Source organism: Gymnoscopelus microlampas (assembly GCF_963454915.1).
Source record: "Gymnoscopelus microlampas genome assembly, chromosome: 23".
Classification (NCBI taxonomy): Eukaryota; Metazoa; Chordata; class Actinopteri; order Myctophiformes; family Myctophidae; genus Gymnoscopelus; species Gymnoscopelus microlampas.
In genome coordinates, this window is record NC_139960.1 from 10,295,660 (window position 1) to 10,316,735 (window position 21,076).

Below are 21,076 nucleotides of genomic sequence, written 5' to 3' on the forward strand. Positions count from 1 at the left end.
TCTCAGAGGCAAGTATTGTACTTTTACTCCACTCCAATTATTTGAAAACTTTAGTTACTAGTTACTTTTCAGATATACATTTTTATATTATAAAACGTATACATTAACCACTTTAGCCCTGTTTTATACATAGGCTATTTCAAAATTGATATTGATACTTTTACTTAAAGGGGAATTTTGGACCATGGTTTTCTTACCTTTTCTATGATGTTATGATTTCCTAGGATGAATGGTACCACCACAGCTAAAAACGGGCGCCAATAGGCCTTGCGCTAGATCGCATATTTTGATAGTTTTTTTTTCTCTGAGATCTGACGTTCATAGTGACAGAACACTGTGGTGGACCCGGGATGGAGTTATGACATTTTTCTACTATACCATTCATCCTAGGATATCATAACATCATAGAAAAGGTAAGAAAACCCTTTAAGAATTCCCCTTTAAGTAAAACATTTGAGTACTTTTTCCACCACTGTCTATTTGTGTATGAGAGTCTTTAGTGTGTGTGTGTGTGTGTGTGTGTGTGTGTGTGTGTGTGTGTGTGTGTGTGTGTGTGTGTGGTACAGTGTGCCTGTCTGTCTACTATCTATGTATGGGAATGTTTGACACCAGATTTCCCCTCTGTGAAGGGGTCCTGTGTGTGTGTGTGTGTGTGTGTGTGTGTGTGTGTGTGTGTGTGTGTGTGTGTGTGTGTGTGTGTGTGTGTGTGTGTGTGTGTGTGTGTGTGTGTGTGTGTGTGTGTGTGTGTGTGTGTGTGTGGGCGCGCGCGTGTACGTGCGTGCGTGTGTGTGGAGGGGGTCCTGGGGGCCCCCCCCTGGCCCCGAGTTCAGCCCGTGTTTGTTTGTCTAGTGGTGAGCTCCCCCGCGAGCGCTCGGCCGGCGCTCGCCGATTAGCCGGGCAGGAACAACACCCTGTTGGAATGCGTGGAATTCTCCACAACACCAGCTTAGCTCATCCCTGCCTGTTGTCTCTGCACTGTCTGCTTGTCATTATTTCAGCCCGTCCAGGGCTTAGCGAGAGAGAGGGAGAGAGAGAGAGAGAGGTCAGAAAACAACACGTCATCCCTCTATGAAGCCTATAGTGTTGACACCATAGACTGTGGTTGACACTGACATGGCTGTTGTCACTCTTTCTCATTCCTTCCATCCTTCTATCTGTGGTGGGGTCTATTACAACACTGGTTCTTAAACCTTTTCCATGCCAAGGACTCCCAAATTAATGGGTATTTGGCCACGGAACCCCCCCCCCATCTGAAAATAATGTTGTGCCAGGGAGATTTGCGTTGTTAAAAATGTATCACATTTATTCAAGATGTTTGAAAACAGCTGATCTACAAGCACATAGCTATTTTCTTTTCTTTTACAAAATTTTTATCCCACGATTTTGTAACCCTATTTTTAACGCCCAGTGCCAATTGTCTATGTAATCCTGGGCACTACCTTCCCTCTGCCAACCTAGGGAGGACAGGGCCGAGCTCATGCCTCCTTCAATGTATGAAAAAAAAATGCTTACGGCTCCAGGAAACCCCAAAAAAGTTAGAACAGGAGGCAGAGCATTTAAGATTCAGGCACCTCAGCTGTGGAACCTTCTCCCAGTCTCAGTCCGCGAAGCAGACACACTCTGTATATTTAAGACTAGACTAAAAACCTTTCTCTATGATAAAGCCTATAGCCGAAGTGTATAGACTCAGTCACCCTATAGTTATCCTCTCTCCCCTGTGGGAATCGAACCCAGGACCTTCTAGCTATTTTCTAATCACCAATGTACTGTACATAGGGTTAAAGTGGTTAAACTGATTATGATGCTACGGTTTATCAACACATTTTGCTGGGGACCACCTGGAACCTCCTCAAGGACCCCTGGGGGTCTCCGGACCCCACGTTGAGAACCACTTTTGAATAATCTCTGGGACCCCGATCTATACACTGTAAAATCCTCAGTCTTAATTTAACTCTGAGAGTGTACAAATGGAACCAAATGGACCCGTTAGGGTCCATTGGGTTCCATTTGTACACTCTCAGAGTTACAGACCCATAAGGGTCCATTTGGTTCCTGTCCATCATTTAGCTGGGGACCCCCTGGAACCCCCTCAAGTACCCCTAGGGGTCCCGGACCCCACTTTGAGAACCAATGCTCTACAGTAGTCCAAGCCCCTTCCTGTCTTCAACTAAACATCTGAGTAAGCTTACGTTGCGATGCATTGTAAGCTTGCAGATCGGCTATATTTGCAGAATGTTTGCCCCAGAATAGGGATGCTAGGGTTCAAGCTACAGTGGAGTGGCTCACTGGCCAGCTGTATCAGACTGTGGTTGTACTGGACAGCTCCCAGTCCAACGGCATCGGCCTGTGGTTGTACTGGACAGCTCCCAGTACAACGGCATCGGACTGTGATGGGGGGGGGGCTTGAGGAGGTGACCCCCCGCAAAAAAAAAAAAAAAAAAAAAATCTCTTCCATTGTGTCATATTGATTCCTGTCAACTGTTGGTCAGCGCTGCCATCTTGTGGTCGTTGATGGTTTCCTTTTCCCTTACAGATTCTCCTTTTGTCTTCAAAGACATTTCAATGTAAAGTGAGGATGAACGATGAACATTATTCTTAATAATGAATGTTATGATTATATATGGCCATACTGTTGAAGAAACACAAAACATTGAAGTGAGGACAAATGTTCTGTTTTTATTGGGAAATGAGTAGGCTAATCTCTTAAATTAAATGATTTTCATATGGTCAAATGGAACCAAATGAATCCTTCTGGGTCCATTTGGTTCCATCTGCAAGAGTACCACAACCAATCCCCAGTGGTGTAATTACATTTACTCAAGTACTGTACTTAAGTGCAATTTGGAGTTACTTTTACTTCACTTTATTATTTCCATTTTTCAATACTTTGTAGACTACTTCTACACTTAGGTTATTTATGCAAAACATACATTACGAGAGAAATGATGATGTATTATTATAGGTTAAGCTACAGGACGTAATTAAACTACATTTCAAGTAGCTTGTGACTCCCATCCGATGCATGTAAGACTCAGGCTTCCTGCTACTGGTGTTTATTCTTTGAAAACAACGTAGAACTGACAATACATACAGAAAAGACAAAAAACAAAACATCAACTTCGGCATTCTGACATTCACAATAATATACATGACTTTCACATTAAGACTCACAACAATTACTGACCACTTTGCCTGCTTGCACACGAATGGTGGTGGGGTCGACTTCGATACTTCAGTCTTTCTGCAAAACCTTTGCTTTTCTCTTCTTTACATTATTTTATTTCACTTTACTTTCTTCTATTTTACTTTAATTTATTTCTTTCTGTTAAACTCTCCTTCTCTCCTCCTGCTCTCCCACAGTGGAATGAGAATTCTGCTCTCTTCTCCAGCACAACAGGTGTCACAAACATACTTGATTACAAAAAACACAGATGTGACAAAATTACCTAATTGGAAACTTACAACACATAGAACACATTTAGAGCGCCCCCAAGAGACATGTCACTAGAAGGATAAATACACAAAATAAAACAATGACCTGATGCCAGCAGTAACATAGCTGATATATGGTTAAAGTGGTTACACTGATTTTGATGCTATATTAACACATTTTGCCGGGGACCCCCTGGAACCCCCTCAAGGACCCCACTTTGAGAACCACTGCTGAACTCTCCATGGGCATGTAAGACAGATAGACAGACAGACAGACAGGCAGGCAGGCAGGCAGACAGACAGACAGACAGACAGACAGACAGACAGACAGACAGACAGACAGACAGGCAGGCAGGCAGGCAGGCAGGCAGACAGACAGACAGACAGACAGACAGACAGACAGACAGACAGACAGACAGACAGACAGACAGACAAGTAAAACTGATATTGTTAATATAGTTAGACCAAATAGCCTGGCAGAGATATGTGCTCCACCAAGCAGCCTTTTTTAGCTTTACATTCTACCTTTGGTTATCTCTGCTATGCCTATCTTGATTATAGGATAACCGGTACTGCACTTTCTAAATTTGGAGACGCTGACAATACATCTCAGCCAATCACAATGTGAGGTTGGAGCTCCCTGTGACATCACTAGCAACATAAGATAGAGAAATAGTATGTTTACACCACATGACCGAAAGTGGGCAATCTGGGCATTTTAGAAGACATTTTAGTGATGTCAATTGCAGTCAAAAACAAAACAAATGGCGTCTTCTTCAGACGTGCACGTCCGAATTTGCGGAGAAGAAATAATCAAACACGACCTTGAGATCAAAGCTCTCATTCAGGACATCAGAGAATGTTGTGGCCCCCTGTCTACTCTCACAGAGCTCAACTCTCTGGTCAAAGTCAAGCTCAACCAGCTTGGACTCCGAATACAGGACCTGGAGCAGATGTCTAAAGAGCAGGACAGAGACAAAGACACGCTGGCCATCCAAACAGAGACAGAGAGCCACCGCAGGCACATGCTGAGCGACCAGGTGGAGTGGCGTAAAGCCAACCTGGCCTGTAAACTGGCCATCGACAACGTGGAGAAAGAGGAACTGCTGCGCGGCGGACGTGACGACCCTGCACTCAGACAGAGGACGGTGACCAAGGACAGCCTGGTTCGGACCAGCAGTGACATCACGGACAGCCTGATGTCCATCTGCAGGATGATAGACCACAACGTCAAACAGAGTGTAGACGCCATCGGCGCGCTGGCCACCTCTTCCAGGACCATTCAGGAGACCAACGAGGAGTTCCGGTCCATGACGGGGACCATCCATCTGGGCAGGAAGCTCATCCTGAAGTACAACCGTCGCGAGCTGACGGACAAGCTGTTCTTCTTCCTCGCCCTGATGCTGTACCTGTTCACCGTCCTCTACATCATCAAAAAACGCCTGTTTTCCTTCATCTAGACAACAAACACTCTTTCTGTTTTGGGGCTGCATCATTAATAGGCAAGAAATAGTCACTGGGGCCCCGATTGCCCAAATTTAGGCATGGATGACATATTGATGGCATCATAGATATGAACTTATAACAGTTTGCCTGTCAGGGGTAGACAGTCAAATAGGTAGTTATGCCTTAGTCCAATGCAGTCCAATGAACAAAGTGCGGATTAGAATGTCCACACCCTGAAATGGTTTCCACCCGACAGCGACCGATACTGTGTATTGTCGACTACTACACTAAATAGTCTCAACTACTGAGTGTCACGGTGACATAAACATGATGTAGCCATGACCTCATCAGGGGGTGTGAGACTATTTAAAGACAGGTCATTGTTGGTTGGTAGGATTCCCTAATTTATATTAACTGCCTGGCTAAAGTGTATTATAATTGCGATTTCATAGCTCGACTCCATCGAACCTCTCACACCCGAGAAGAATCACGTCACAAATCTGTTCAAAAGGCCCCACACAGAAGGGAATTTGTGTATGCCGCAAGCATTCATTTAAAATCCACTCCCATTTTCGTTGTATGTAGTATCTCTTTAAGGTGAATTCTGTACTTCCCTTCTGGTGGTGATTGTCGTTCCTTCCATTCCAAGCTCTTTCTCTCTCTGGTTCTTGTTAGCTCCATAATTTCACCACAAGAGCACCAACATAAAGGTTTGAACCAAATGGCGGCATCATTCGAGGAGATGGGGGCGGACGTAGGGAATCTCTTACGTGGAATCGATAGGTACAACCCAGAAAACCTCGCTACACTGGAGCGATATGTGGAGTTACAAGCTAAAGAGAACGCGTATGACCGCAAGGCTAACCTGGCTGTTCTCAAACTGTACCAGTTCAACCCAGCCTATTTCCAGATGAATGTGACATCACAGATCCTTCTGAAGGCCCTGACCAACCTGCCCTACACCGACTTCACCCTGTGCAAGTGCATGATTGACCAGACACACCAAGAGGAACAACCCATCAGGCAGATCCTCCACCTGGGGAACCTGCTGGAGACCTGTCACTTCCAGAGCTTCTGGACAAGTCTTGAGGAGAACAAAGAGCTCATCGACGGCATCGCTGGCTTCGAGGACTCTGTACGCAAGTTCATCTGCTACGTAGTGGGCATCACCTACCAGAACATTGAACATGGCTTACTGGCCGAGATGCTGGGGGACCCTCTGGACACCCAGGTGAAGGTATGGATGCGCAAGAATGGCTGGACAGAGGATGAGGAGGGACAGATCTTCATCTACAACCAGGAGGACAGCTTCAGACCCAAGAACATTGTGGAGAAGATTGACTTTGAGAGTGTATCCAGCATTATGGCTACTAGGACTAGGACCTTTTGAATATATGCCATAACCCTTCATTTAAAGACCGCAGATGTCTCTCTCTGCGCCTTTCTTGGTGCTGAGCAACGTGCTCTCTTGCAATATATAATGAATGATATTATTCTATAGCCTCCTTTAATAAGATTAGGTAATGGTTTAAAGAAAAGCGCAGGATGTTTTACAGAGAATGGACATCCATCACTCCAAGCAACATGCTGGAACACCCTTTACCTTCCTACCGTTCTACCCTGGCAGGAAACGGGAAACCAATGTATTCAGTCATTCACAGTATAGCCTACACTTTAGTTTTGTCATCATTTTTCGATTGCTTTCTTTGGTTTAGTCTGGTTGTGAACTTGCCTGCCAATTTGCCATCATTACCAAATGGATCCCCTGTTTCAGCTTGACCGACTGTATGATTTTGAATCTATGCAAGTGATGTTGTGCATTTAGTACAGCACTTCTACCCATTTGGGGTTGTCTGTCTGCAGACAGCAAAGGAGTGGGTGAGACTTGAAGTGTAACTTGCAAGGCTGCAAATAGATGAATGACTCTGTGAGCTCTTGAGGCCAGCTGCTGCAAGTGCAATGTTACAGAGGCCCACGGTCTCGCAAGGTCACGTCAAAATGCTGTCATCAGGGATCTCCATCATCTCCATATATGGGCATAAAAGGGACACAGACAGAAAGAGATTTGTGAATGTATAGATAAATATTTGTACTGTTCGGATTTGTATTATTTGCTGACGGCGATAATGGCTACATCTCAGTGATACATTCTCACTTGCACACAAGTTACACACACCATGCAGAAGAATCCTTTGCAACCAGATCTTTTTTTTCTCTGAACGAACCTTTTTCTGCAGTAATAAATGTGTTTTAAAAGATCAATATGAGTATGTGCCACCTATCGTCTGGTGGTGGAGCTTCTACTTACTATCCAAAGGTAAGGAAAACACAGCATGACTATTTGTAAATTGTCATCCACATAAGATCAAATACAAAAATGCCACACATCCTACTACCTTGCCCTTTTAAAAATAAATCTCTACTCTCACCTAGGTGTTCTGTGTTTCATGATAGGCTACAGTTGCAGTGCTGGTCCAAAACATGAATTGTTTTTTTCTTGCTAAATGAATTATTTATGGGGTTTTCACGCGCTAACAATATAACACAGATGCCACAAAAACAATAACAAAAATACAATTCAAACAAATGAAACAAACACATAAAAAAGAAGAGAAGAAAAACTCCACACTTATACCAAGTTTTAAAAATGTCCCCCGAAATAGGGATTCCATGGTTGATGTGGTTATAACTCTCGAGAAAAAGAAATGGGGAAATAAGGAAATTTAGAGTGATGAGTCTAAAATGTATTTCCCCCAGGTTAGTGAGTCTATTATTGGAGAGAACTTGATCAGAATTATTAAGTAGGCTAGTGTTCAGTGAAGTAGCTAGTTTTCCACACTCCAACACAGTAGGTGGCAGCAATGCGACTTAAGGCTGGTTTCCACCTCATGGATTTATTGAGTGTTGCCATGTCCGCTTATTATAAGCAACTTTGGGGTTCTTTTTCTGTAAAAGTCATGGACCCTCAACCCTAACCCCCATCTGTAAATGTTTTGTGCCAGGCAGCCCCTACCAGATTTGTGTTGTTAATATCTTCAGAATATTCCACACTTTATTTTAAGATGTTTTTTTTTTAAATAGCAGACTACAAGCTCGCTATATTTTCAAATAGTTAAAGTACTCATGTGGCCTAAGCTGCTTATTTCGTGATGGTTTTACTAGACCTGGTAGCTTGTTTCCCTCGTATAACCTGGCAACGCTAGTCAAGACCGGAAGTCTTGTTTTGTTTACATCTCTTCTTCCTCTACGGTTTCAATGGCGCGAGAAAACAACGACCACCACGAGCTGTTGTTGTTGTTATAGGCTTATTACATATTGCATAGCTTTATTAACAACACCAACGACTGTATTTTAACGGAATCAGCACGTGAGCTTCTAAATAGTTAGGAAAGTGTTGTTTATTCGGTGATTATTGTAGTTTAAATGACATCTCAGACTCCTACAGTAGATCTCACAAATCAATGCAGATGATAGCGTGCAGCTCACTACAGGTATGTACAGTATGCTTTTTATTCTCTCAAGCAAGGAGTCAGGACATAATGGCAGCCCTGATACTAGCTCCTACGGAACCTCTCCCTCCGCTGTATAACTCCGAGATGAGGTTCCTCGTTTCCCTCTGCCATTTGTGTTTTGAAAGGGTGTCGTGTGTATCCCAGTACCATACATTTAGTTAATTCATACAAAGTCACATGGATACATTTAATTTAATTAATAATTAACTTATTGTAATATGTATTTATGCTGCATTTCTTTAAGGCTAGATGTTGGGAATCATCAACTCCTAAATATTAGTTAGATATTTCTTGAGTTGAGTGATATAGATGTATTCATTATTATTATTTTCTTTGTAGTGCGTTGAGTGCGTTAATTTCATTGTGTTATTGTCTTGCACAGCATAACATTGTCTTATGTCTCTTCTTATGTATTCAGGCGTTGGTCTGGATTCTGGAACAAAGCTGAAACCTTTCTCCACGGAGCACCAAGGAGTTGGCTCCTTGAGGAGACGCTCTCTACCTACACTGACCCTAAACTCACTAGTTCATCCTCAGGTAATGTTAAGCCTGGTTATAAATATTAAAAACGCCAATTTCCAAGCTCACAGTGTGCCCATTGTGAACTTACAGATTGTTTGAAACATTTAGAAGGATTTTGACAATGACATGAATTGAATTTTAAGTGTGTGTGTGTGTGTGTGTGTGTGTGTGTGTGTGTGTGTGTGTGTGTGTGTGTGTGTGTGTGCGCGTGTGCGCATTTCAATTGTCCCTCCTCGGATCTCAATTCTTTAATTCCAGAATATGGAGTTAAAAATGGAGTTGGACCCAACCAGACCTGTTTCTGTTAAAAAGGAGGAAGACCATCCAGACCTCGGTAAGCTTCACTGTCTCTTTATTCCATGAATACGGTATTCAGCAAGGGCTCAGTGAGCAACTTAAACAACTGTTGTGATTAGCCATGTTATTACCCCTTCCTTAACCCATTAAGCCGATTCTACAAATGTCTTCTAAGTCCCAACAGTTTTCTGAAAAACGTATGTTTGTATATCAGTAGCAGATCTACAAGGTCGTGGCGCGGCACTCGGTGCCGCGCTATGAGCTTGTATATCTGCTATTTTTGAATAGCCAAAATGTAAAATAATGCCTTTTTAGCTCAAATCAAAAAGTGACACAGAAGCGTCCCAGGTCTTCATGGGTTATTGTCTGTTACATGGTTGCCTGTAAGAGTTATTTTTAAGAGGAGTTTCTCATCTTAATTCATCTTAAACTCTCCTGGGATTTCTATTTATTTTCATTCCAGACCCTGTGGAGTGCAAAATGGAGGTGGACCCTATCCAACCCGTTTTGGTTAAAAAGGAGGAACCTGAAGACATCAGTGAGTTTCACTGTCTCTCTCTTTATTCCTGTTGCTCTGGCTTCAGGGTTCAAGGTGTTTATTGCCACATACATACACCTATAATACAGGTGGTAGCATTACTATCGAGTATCCTGAGCCAACTCTACTCTCTCTCTGGGGTGCCAAAATGCATACACAGTGGTCCCAACCTTTTTCTGGCCCAAAATAACACACATTGTATTGTGTTCAGTACTTAGGTAGCGCAATGGAAAATGTGAAAGTCTCAAAATTATGCCACAGGGTCCACAGTGACAATTGTTTGCGTACTAACCGACAACCACGTCTTTGTGTATTGTAAGGCAATTCAGTTTTTAATTTTTTTGTGACTTGAGTGCCTTTATCCAAGGCGCTTTTCAATGTGTATTACATTCACTCATTGCTCATTGCGAGGCTCTTTGTTACCTAGTTAGTTATTAAATTCCTTCATGTCAGAGCCGTGTGTGAACTCAGCCAGGATCATTTCTATTAAACATTAGGAAGCTGAAGACTGCAAAGACCTCAGTAAGTTTCATAATCTCTCTGTCTTTCATTGTTTCTGTTCTGCTGTAGTGCTGTCACAACACAATATAACATTTTTATAATGGAATCATCACAGAAAAAAAAATATTTCAGTGGCAATATCCCGATATGTTAAGCCATCATTATGCAAGGGATAAACAAATCCCGACAGGGTGATTAGGCACCGACGCATAGCGGAGGTGCCTAATCACCCTGAAGGGATTTATTTATCAATAATGACCGGCTACCCGTCAATTATCCCACTTGTTACACGGCTACATAATAAATACATTGATACATTGACCCAAAAGTAACAACAAAACAAAGTATTTCCTTGCTTACGGCAATGAAAGTATTCCATAACTGTTGTGCTGGCCGGACACTGTCGTCTCGGAAAACAAGGAAGTGTTGATCAAATATAATACATTTTCGGTTACTGCATTGTCTATTTGTCACTTCAAATGTTTTCAAAAACATTCTTGAGAGCAACGTTTAGTTGTAAATGACATGGTGTGTTTGTTTACATGGCTGCCATGTTGGATACAGCATAAATCATAGATCAAGCAGCGCAGGTTGATATGAGCAGGTCCTCTGAGCCTTTGATTTGGTCTGTTATTGAGCTCATCGGTCATTATCCAGAAATAACACACCACTGAATTCAGTGATTGACCAATCAGAATCAAGCATTCAACCAAGCCGTGTATTAAAGAGCAACAGTATCACTCAAATTCTTTCGCTTAAAGACTTTTACTCATAACCATATCCAAACAAGTTTACGTTGTATTTTCTTTTACAGAGTTTACAAACTGCTGTAAAGACAGAGTTTTACAAACTCTGTAAAACTGACAGAATTTGTCAGTTTTACCTTACGTATGTCCCTTCAAAAGTAGAATCTCTCAGTTTCTGATCTAAGCAAGTGATGCCTCCTTGTGTGCATGTACCATGGAAGTTGGACATTTTTATTTACACATTAGGAGTCACTCATGACTATCATGTCGTCTTTCTCCTCCTAGACATTGTTGTGTGTAAGGAGGAGGTTTCCCTTACACAGGAGAGGATCCCCGGTGTGGTCAAGGAGGAACCGGCAGTTACCTCAAACTGTGCATCCACTCAAACCTGTTCTAGTTCGAAAAAGACAATTTCATCCATCCTCGCGGAAACCAAAGTGCCACCGAGTGTAACACCAGTTATGAATATTACAGTTTTTAACCCTAAAGAAGAATTTGAACCAATTCCCCTGACACCAGCTGTTGTCCAAGAGACAGAAGCAGAATACGTCAAACCAATTTTATCCACGATCAGATTTCTTAGCAGAGCTAAACAAGTTAGATTAGTTCTAGATCGTTGGACCCCAACAAAGACGTCGAATGAATCATTTTCTTGCTCTTGCCCTAACAAAACCTCTAGTGAATCCATTCCTGAAAAGTACAAATCACCTATACGTGGTTTTAGACCTAAACAGCCTATTGATAAAACCTCTTCTGTCAGTCCTAGAAGGTCTAGAAGTGTAAGTAAAATTGTTGCTAGCCATACGAAGCTAGAATTCACTCAAGATGGCTGTAAAAATAGTCTTAATGAACCCACTCAGGTTCATGCTAAAAGACCCAGATTAAGTCAAGATGTTGTCAGCCCCAAAAGGTGTAGACTCCCCACAACTCCAAAACTACCTTCCAGTCGCACCAGCCGACCTTTGACTAAAACATTGAATTTATTGGCCTCTACCCCACCGAATCCACCTCAGATCCGAACACCCACATCTGGCCTTTCCTCTCACAACACCGGTGTCCAATCCATACCAGGCCGAGCACCGACAATCGTTTCACCGCTACAGCCATTAGCAGTCATCGGTAGGCGGCTGCTCCGGCACCAGTGTGGGGTGTGTGGTCGTGTCTTCAGCAGCCCAGCTGCCTTGGAGACCCACGTCAGCCAGCACACTGTCAACCATCCTTTCACCTGCCTGCTCTGTGGGAAAACTTTTACAAATGCCAGGAGCCTCCGCCGGCACGTCCAGGTGCACCGCAACGGAAAGGCCTACGTCTGCAACGAATGTGGCAAGGGCTTTGCCTTCCGCTGTGGCCTCACCAGACACTTAAACATGGTGCATGAGAGAGTGAAAAACTTTGCGTGTCAGTTTTGCAATAAAGACTTTTTCTCTAAAGACGAGATGGAGTCCCACTTGAGAGTCCACACGGGGGAGAAGCCATTCGAGTGCAACCTTTGCGAGAAGAAATACGCCAGGAGAATGGACCTCAATCTGCATCTGAGGTGGCACAACGGGGAGAAGAGGTACTGGTGCTCTTATTGTGAGAGAGGTTTTCTTGATGCGAACAATTTAAAAAGGCACACGTACACTCACACAGGAGAGAAGCCACACCAATGCCCTCATTGTCCCAAGAAATTCTCACAGTCCGCTAACCTCAAGAAACACCTGAAATGTATACCCAAACTAAAAGCCTGAGTTAGAAACTCAGTCGTACGTGGGTGTCTCACACCAGAAATAGCTGATCTACAAGCTCACAGCGTGGCACGGTGTAAGCTTGTAGATCAGCTATTTTGGTGAGTGACACCAACTATGTATAAATGTTCCACACAAGTAATGGCTCTTTGATAATCAGAATTATAGACTGTTTGAATTTATTTTTTTTACATTTAATTCTATTTGAAAAAAATCTGAAAGCATATACTCTAAATGTCTTACCTTCAACAGGGGTTTGGCACATTGTCTAAGGTCTACTATGTTATGTACTTTTGTATTATGTTCTGTGTCACATTGATAATTGGTTCCTATTGACCAGAATGATCGGAATGATGCAATTTTTGATAATTTTGTCTTTTTTTTCTTTTTTTTTTGGACATTTATTTAGATGAGAATGAGAATTTCCTTTGAGCTTAATTAAGTGCCTTCCAAGGAGTGGTCTGATTTAATTTGACATGGAGAGAAGAGAGAAGTTCTGTGAAAATGTAATTCAAGCCAGAATCCACAATGGCAATATAAGCATGCTTGGTGTGCATTCAAGGAGAGAATTTTCATATTAATTACAATTTTACCTGTAAATAAGTTTAACATTGTAAAAGTTTTAATTGTAGGAGCACTGCTGTTCACTCAATTGGACTGTTTACCAGAAATGTAATCCGAAAATTGTCAGTAAGGAATTACTCGGTACAGCAAGATAAGCCCCTTGAAATTGAGTAATTGTGTATGATATGAATCTTCCCAAAAAAAATTAAGTCGGGCAGAAACCTCATATCTCCATATTTCATATTACTTAAATGAATGCCCTATTTCGTCATACTACAGTGTCACACAAGAAGCAAGCATAGCCAATCCACAAGCTCACAACGCGTCGTGATAAGCGAGCTTGTAGATAAGCGAGCTTGTAGATAAGCATTTTTTTCCCTCTGATTTTATAAATATTGAACAAATCAAAAGTGATCAGAAGAGCTTGTGACTAAAATAATAACTACTGTAGATCCATTGTTTCCATTTCCCTAACAGCTTTTGGACGTACAAGGTTTCCACCCAGTAGTGATAATTTGCAAGGCTACAATGGATGATGTTAAAAGTTTTTTTTTACTCTGTGTAGACTACTACATGTGGAATTACAAAGTTAAAGTATTCTCAGAAAAACTTTCTTTCGTGTCAGTGTGAAATCTGTTGTCTTAGGCTTGGGCCGGGGTGGTATGAAGGTATTACGCCGTAATAATTACGGTATACCAGGGTAATTAGAATTTAAGGTATGATTTTCAATACAGTATAAACTGACGCTTCTCTTTTAAACGGATATGGAGATACTGTATTGAGACGATGTATTGGAAAATTGGCCTACAGAAGAATTATTTAGAGGTAGAAAATAAATAATAGGCTGGTAATTTATTCTCTTTGGTCTCTTAGCTCAGTGGTTCTCAAACCTTTTCATGTCAAGGACCCACCCCCACATTAATATTAGTAGTATTTGGCTGCAGACCCATCTGAAAATATTTTGTTCATACTATATTTGTGTTAAAATGTTCAGAAAAAAAAAACCTTTTGAAATTAGCAGATCTACAAGCTCAAGTGATGAACCACTCAGATCATATTTCCTCCCTCATAACTCCACTAGGAAGCATAGAACAGTCATCAATGACAGAGAACATATGAACTAAATCATTATTAAATGTCTTCTTAACGCTCAAGAGGAAATATCACAACTCATCATCGTGATTAGCGAGACCAAACACTTTAGAAACTAATTTCTCCAGTCCGATACTATGGAAATGATCCCTGAAAGTATAGTCTTAAAGAAACACTGGCTAAAATCGGCAAGACTCTTGTTGAACTGTTGTTCGCACTTGTGGTCGCTCTCATTTTCTGATTATACACTACACGTATCTGTCCTAGGCATTGGAGTTAATGTCAACATCACATAGAGAACGTACAAAACTATTTTTTAGCGGCGCTAGCCGCTCTATACCTGACTTTGTCCGTGTGCGTCAACGTTCTGATTGGTCAGGTGCGTCAACAAAGTGATTGGTCAAGCTTCATGTGACACATGGCTATAAACACATTATAAACACATATCGATGACAAAATGTATCACACAGGGTGTGATTTTTTCTTTATTGAGCAAGTTAAGATGGTGTGCAGGTGTCTAGTTATCTAATCTGTATGCATGGGCTACTCCTATCGACACACCTGTCACAGAAATGTTATTCAAAGACTTTTGATTACCAATATATTTAACAGAAATACATTGAAACATTTCGTATTTTCAATGCACCTTTCAGCAATGTCAGGGGAGATAAATCTGAATGTAACTTAATTGTTCTGAGAGGAGATTGATGACAGGATAAATCAGATATCCATACATATCAATCTGGGAAAAATAGACACAAAACATTGATTTTCAAACTTTAGATGAATGTGTAAATAAGGACATTTCAGAACCTTAACATTATCATACAAGAGAATCGAAATCAACTTTATTGTCACCTGCAGTAACATGATTACAGGTCTAGACTCTAAATGAGTGGGTGATATCATTGTTTTAGCTATCTCTCAACTCTGCAGTCTGAGGAATGCCCAATTTTCGATTGCTGTTTATAGAACTGCGTGTGTACACACAGTAAAAAATAAACAGTTCAACACAGTTTGCATTTCACATGATCCTTAAGACAAACCACTTAGATCATATTTCCTCCCTCATGACTCCACTAGGAAGCATAGAACAGTCATCAATGACAGAGAACATATGAACTAAATCATTATTCAATGTCTGCTTAACGCTCATGTCTTGTCGTATAATGTGATTTATATTGTATGCTGTTATGTTGTTTAGAATGGCTTTATTTTGAAAGACAGAAGTACCCTTATATTGAAAGGCCCTCATGATGAGAAGAGGTCACTGTGACTTTAGGCCCTCTTGATGAGAAGAGGTCGTTAGTTAAGGCAGGTGTGTGAGTTTAGCTAATTGCACTGGATACAGAACAGCTGTGTGCGCCTGCAAACAGCATTTTTATGTTAGAAGCAGCACAGAGTGCATGCTCTTCTTTTCTGTGTCCAATTTTGATGTATTTCAACTCACCCTCCACATAACTTCACCAGGAGGCAATGCTATAAGTTATAGTTCATGTGGAAGCTATAGTTTAATGTTATAGTGACAATTTCATGTATGCATAATAAGTTGATGTTACAAACGGCAGTTAATGATTATTTTGTACTAAAAAATATTGTATTTACAAGATACTGTAAAGAGAACAGGACAACGTCTCATGTTGTATTGTATGTTATGTTTATTTCAGTTTTTACTCCATGACCTGTAAAGATGAAGAATCTTCAGTAAAAGAAGTCTTACGTCACGATTCTGTCATTATTTCTATGGGAAGTGGAGTTTAGCTCGCTGTTGAGCTGAAGTTCAGCACACACTTTGGCAGGAACGGCACAGCTCAAGAGGAAATATCACAACTCATCATCGTGGTTAGCGAGACCAAACACTTTAGAAACTCAATTCTCCAGTCCGATACTATAGAAATGATCCCTGAAAGTATAGTCTTAAAGAAACACTGGCTAAAATTGGCAAGACTCTTGTTGAACTGTTGTTCGCACTTGTGGTCGCTCTCATTTTCTGATTATAAACTACATGTATCTGTCCTAGGCATTGGAGTTAATGTCAACATCACATAGAGAACGTACAAAACTATTTTTTCTTTATTGAGCAAGTTAAGATGGTGTGCAGGTGTCTAGTTATCTAATCTGTATGCATGGGCTACTCCTACCGACACACCTGTCACAGAAATGTTATTCAAAGACTTTTGATTACCAATATATTTAACACAAATACATTGAAACATTTCGTATTTTCAATGCACCTTTCAACAATGTCAGGGGAGAAGAATATGAATGTAACTTGATTGTTCTGAGAGGAGATTGATGACAGAATAAATCAGATATCCATACATATCAATCTGGAAAATATAGACTCAAAACATGGAAGTTCAAACTATAGATGAATGTGTAAATAAGGACATTTCAGAACCTTAACATTATCATTAGAGAATTATCAAGAGAATCAAAATCAACTTTATGGTCACATAACATGATTACAGGTCTAAATGAGTGGGTGATATAATTGTTTTCGCTCTCTCTCAACTTTGCAGTCTGAGGAATGCCCAATTTTCGATTGCTGTTTATAGAACTGCGTGTGTACACACAGTAAAAAATAAACAGTTCAACACAGTTTGCATTCCAAATGATCATTAAGATGAACCACTCAGATCATTTCCTCCCTCATAACTCCACTAGGAAGCATAGAACGGTCATCAATGACAGAGAACATATGAACTAAATCATTATTCAATGTCTGTTTAACGCTCAAGAGGAAATATCACAACTCATCATCGTGGTTAGCGAGACCAAACACTTTAGAAACTCATTTCTCCAGTCCGATACTATATAAATTATATCATTATCATACAAGAGAATCAACTTTATTGTCACATAACATGATTACAGGTCTAAATGAGAAGCCAACAACCCCAGTCCACTGCATTTCAGCCACCTGTTTCAGCCTCAGATCACCCTGCTCCTCTTCTTTTTCTTCTCCCCTGTGGATGCTCTTCAAATGACTAAGCTAAACTTAGGCCTAATAATAATAATAATAATAATAAAGTTAATAAATATAAGCTGTTACCTTCCACGCGATTATTGCTCCTGTTGTCGGAGCCACGGTCATACACACTCCACAGTGGTGGCGGGAACATGCTCCCCCACGTAGAGTAGGTGTCTTCCATATATTGGATGAAGTCAGCCAACGTGGCTGACTTCACAAAAACGCTATTCATTCTGCAAAGGAACAAAATAAAATAAAAAAAATCTTAATAAAATGAAATCATCTTTTTTGTTTTGGGAAGTTTCATTAAAAAGTCCATTTACAGTTCAGTATCTGGTCTGAACCAAAAAATATATTCTTTGTGTCTTAATTGTCCTCTTTTTAAACAGCAATTATTCAAGTCCCTCCATATGTTGGCAGAAAATGCAGTCCCTTGGTAGTAACCTCACGGCATTGGCTCAGTTTGATGAGGTTCTCTTCAGTACCAAAGACCAGGAACCCATGCTGCCCGTGGTGCTTGGAGAAGAACTGGTCTCCTCCCCAGGTCACAGCCCATTCGTGTGGGGGACGGGAGAGGATAAAACAAACCAAGCAACATAGGAAGAAAAATAAAATGAAATAAAAATAAACCAAAGTAGACAGCATCAGAGGAGACAATCATTATTAGAGCACACTGGAGTCGGTTTCTATAACTTGTAATAATCAGGCGACTTCGTTTTGTCAAATTGTTTCTTTTTAATACCCTGTGGTGGCAACTAATTCCTCCTCCGCCGCGTGGCCATGGTCTCCAGGAGGCCTCACCACGACGATCTGTAGCTGGTGATTGGGCGTGTTGCTGTCCATGAAAAGGGTGGTCCGGGATCTGTAGCTGGTGATTGGGCGTGTTGCTGTCCATGAGTCCTGAGTAAAACTGTGTTGGGAACTTATTTAAATCTCTGGAACAAAAGTTCACAATTTTTTTTTTTTTACAGTCATCAACACAAAAACGCTATTCATTCTGCAAAGGAACAAAATAAAATAAAAAAATCTTAATAAAATGAAATCTTTTTTGTTTTGGGAAGTTTCATTAAAACAGTCCATACCAGAGCATAACAAATTGTAAGGGAAAAAAAACAAAAACAAATTAAAACAACACAAAGACCAGGACAAAATTATTTCATATCTGGTCTGAACCAAAAAATATATTCTTTGTGTCTTAATTGTCCTCTTTTTAAACAGCAATTATTCAAGTCCCTCCATATGTTGGCAGAAAATGCAGTCCCTTGGTAGTAACCTCACGGCATTGGCTCAGTTTGATGAGGTTCTCTTCAGTACCAAAGACCAGGAACCCATGCTGCGGTGGTGTTTGGAGAAGAACTGGTCTCCTCCCCAGGTCACAGCCCATTCGCCATCCAAGGCGACCTCCTGCACGGTGTGGGGGACGGGAGAGGATAAAACAAACCAAGCAACATAGGAAGAAAAATACAATGAAATAAAAATAAACCAAAGTAGACAGCATCAGAGGAGACAATCATTATTACAGCACACTGGAGTCGGTTTCTATAACTTGTAATAATCAGGCGACTTCGTTTTGTCAAATTGTTTCTTTTTAATACCCTGTGGTGGCGACCTAATACCCTGTGGTTAATTCCTCCTCCGCCGCGTGGCCACGTAGAGTTAGCCTGGTAACCCTCCCTGCGGAAATCTCATTTCCTCCTGAAATCAAATGGAAATGAGATTTCCGGAGGGAGGGTTTACCAGGCTAACGTAGAGTAGGTGTATTCCATATATTGGATGAAGTCAGCCAACGTGGGGTAGCGACGTAGCAGCAACAAGTTATTTTTTCGCAGGTACAGCATGGGCACTTTTGGCGGTTTTAGTAGATGATGACTTTATCTTATGTGCCTCATCCAGGATCACATTGTCCCACTTGAACTCACGGCCGTTGTAAGATGCCAGCTGCTCCCAGTTGTTAATCAGCATATTGAACGTGGTGATGACCACGCCGCCACGTCTCTGGACCTTCTCCAAATTCCTGCTGCGCTCCACTTTGCTGGAACCATGGAACTCCTTCACCCTCATTCCAGGGGTCCACTTGGCGAACTCCTTTGTCCAGTTGGTGATAAGGGAAGTGGGCATAACGAGGAGGGTATGTTCGACATGCCCGGCATCGTACATGCCAGATAAGAATGAGATGATCTGGATGTAGGGGTGATAAGATTACATTTTTTATTTCAGTAATTGAATAATCAGTTCAGTGATGTATCATGTCAACATTTCTGGTAGGCCTATGCATGGAATGCATATGACAGGAAAACATTAAAGTGGTTCAGATAACTTGTCTTGACATATCAGCATATTAGCATTCTAAATTAATTGTATCGATTACATTTTATTTTTGATTATTCAATTATGAAAATAATTAGTTGCAGCCGTACCTGGATGGTCTTTCCAAGACCCATGTCATCTGCCAGGATGCCGCCTTTAAGTCCATCCCGGTACAGACCGTAGAGGAACGCTATTCCCTCCCTTTGATAGTCGTACAGCTTGTCATGCAGGTCTTTGAACAGCGCAAGGCCATTGATTGTCACAAAAGCGTCATCTTCACTAACATCCCCTTGTTCTGCCAGGACGTCCACTAGTCTATTTATTCTCCCCATGAGCTTTTCACTGGGAAGGATGTTGTGGGCCTTCTTGAACTCCTTCAGGGCTTTGGCCATATCTCCAGCTCTGGCGGCGGCTTTCCCGTCCTTCGTATGCCTGGAAAAGCAAAGCATATTAGTTAAGCATCATCTATTCACCAGCATGTAGTATGAATCAGTGGTTCCCAATTGTTTTCCTTCTTACATCTGACCAACACACACGCACACATGCTTTTCAGACATGTTAACCCCCTACAATCTACAAGCTCAAAACGTGCCGTTTCACAACGTGCTGTGAGCTTGTAGATCTGCAGTTTTTTTTTAAATTAGGGTAAAAACAAAAAGACACTTTACGTATCCTACCTGGGTCACGGTTTTGTTTCCCGATAGACGTTTAATATTGCGGCACATAAGAACTGTGTACCAAAAATAAACAAATGAGCTGGCCCGTTTGTTTATTTTTGGACCACAATTCTTGTATGCCGCGATATTAAACACGTCTATAGGAATTCAGAATGGGGAAACAAAGCCGTGACCCAGGGGATGAGTGAGTGACATCAGAAGTTCTGTGCTCTATATTGACATACCCCCAAAAAAGGGATGCCAGGTTTAAAGATTTAGATAGAGCCATATGAAATCCGTGTTAACGGAATCGCGGACGGAATCGCGGAAATGACCAATAAAAATGGAATTGGAATAAAACACGGAATATTGCAGAATTTGGAAAAAAAAAAAAAATCGCGGTAAAATATTTTTTTTTACCGCGAATTTTTACAAATCCACGGGACACCACCATTTTGCATGGCCACATCCTACTTTATAAACAGTAAAATCCACGTAGAAATAGTCTTAGAAAGACGATAGAAACAATAATACATGCGCGACGCCATTTTGCGCATGCTCAGACCGAAGTCACCGAATTATTTTGGGAACATTTTTGCGTATAACACAACAAGGGCCATGTATGGACTGTTATATCTTGAACATTTATTCATTTCCACTTACCAGACACTTTTTTTTATGGTAAAAATGAGCATAAAAAGCAAAATACAGAATTCAGAAATATTAAAATGGAAAAAACAGAATTTGGGAAAAAATAAAACG

At 41.2% G+C, this 21,076-nt stretch overlaps 4 protein-coding genes across 5 annotated transcripts; 3 read left to right on the forward strand and 1 right to left on the reverse strand.

The window, feature by feature from the left end:
• Positions 1 to 4,190: 4,190 nt before the first annotated feature.
• On the forward strand, positions 4,191 to 4,892 carry LOC311039765 (vesicle transport protein SEC20-like; the record flags this gene model as incomplete). The annotated part of the gene is made up of 1 exon (XM_084049745.1): positions 4,191 to 4,892. Exon 1 carries the CDS (start codon positions 4,197 to 4,199, stop codon positions 4,890 to 4,892), a length of 696 nt encoding a protein of 231 aa, XP_083905871.1. The 5' UTR covers positions 4,191 to 4,196.
• Positions 4,893 to 5,599: 707 nt separating this feature from the next.
• Positions 5,600 to 6,268, forward strand: LOC311040094 (eukaryotic translation initiation factor 3 subunit K-like; the record flags this gene model as incomplete). The annotated part of the gene is made up of 1 exon (XM_084050169.1): positions 5,600 to 6,268. The coding sequence occupies one exon, from the start codon at positions 5,600 to 5,602 to the stop codon at positions 6,266 to 6,268; it is 669 nt and encodes a 222-aa protein (XP_083906295.1).
• A 1,863-nt stretch (positions 6,269 to 8,131) lies between these two features.
• On the forward strand, positions 8,132 to 13,897 carry LOC311039968 (uncharacterized protein). Of its 2 annotated transcripts, XM_084050006.1 has the most exons (5): positions 8,132 to 8,369; positions 8,809 to 8,927; positions 9,171 to 9,246; positions 9,673 to 9,747; positions 11,280 to 13,897. In XM_084050006.1, exons 3-5 carry the CDS (start codon positions 9,174 to 9,176, stop codon positions 12,722 to 12,724), a joined length of 1,593 nt encoding a protein of 530 aa, XP_083906132.1. In that variant the 5' UTR covers positions 8,132 to 8,369; positions 8,809 to 8,927; positions 9,171 to 9,173; the 3' UTR covers positions 12,725 to 13,897. The 2 variants fall into 2 exon arrangements, with proteins under 2 accessions (XP_083906132.1, XP_083906133.1); XM_084050007.1 differs by lacking the exons at positions 8,132 to 8,369; positions 8,809 to 8,927 and having other exon boundaries at positions 9,123 to 9,246.
• Positions 13,898 to 18,638: 4,741 nt separating this feature from the next.
• On the reverse strand, positions 18,639 to 20,204 carry LOC311040095 (DNA excision repair protein ERCC-6-like; the record flags this gene model as incomplete). The annotated part of the gene is made up of 3 exons (XM_084050170.1): positions 19,769 to 20,204; positions 19,185 to 19,529; positions 18,639 to 18,755 (listed from the first exon to the last, which is right to left on the reverse strand). The coding sequence occupies exons 1-3, from the start codon at positions 20,105 to 20,107 to the stop codon at positions 18,639 to 18,641; spliced, it is 801 nt and encodes a 266-aa protein (XP_083906296.1). The 5' UTR covers positions 20,108 to 20,204.
• Between the last annotated feature and the right edge of the window lie 872 nt (positions 20,205 to 21,076).

Bases quoted from the DNA above. Each gene is read 5' to 3' on its own strand.
- LOC311039968 (XM_084050006.1), top strand. From the start codon at position 9,174: ATGGAGTTAAAAATGGAGTTGGACCCAACCAGACCTGTTTCTGTTAAA. The intron at 9,247-9,672 runs GTAAGCTTCACT...TTTTCATTCCAG, and splicing joins GGAAGACCATCCAGACCTCG to ACCCTGTGGAGTGCAAAATG. The intron at 9,748-11,279 runs GTGAGTTTCACT...TTCTCCTCCTAG, and splicing joins GGAGGAACCTGAAGACATCA to ACATTGTTGTGTGTAAGGAG.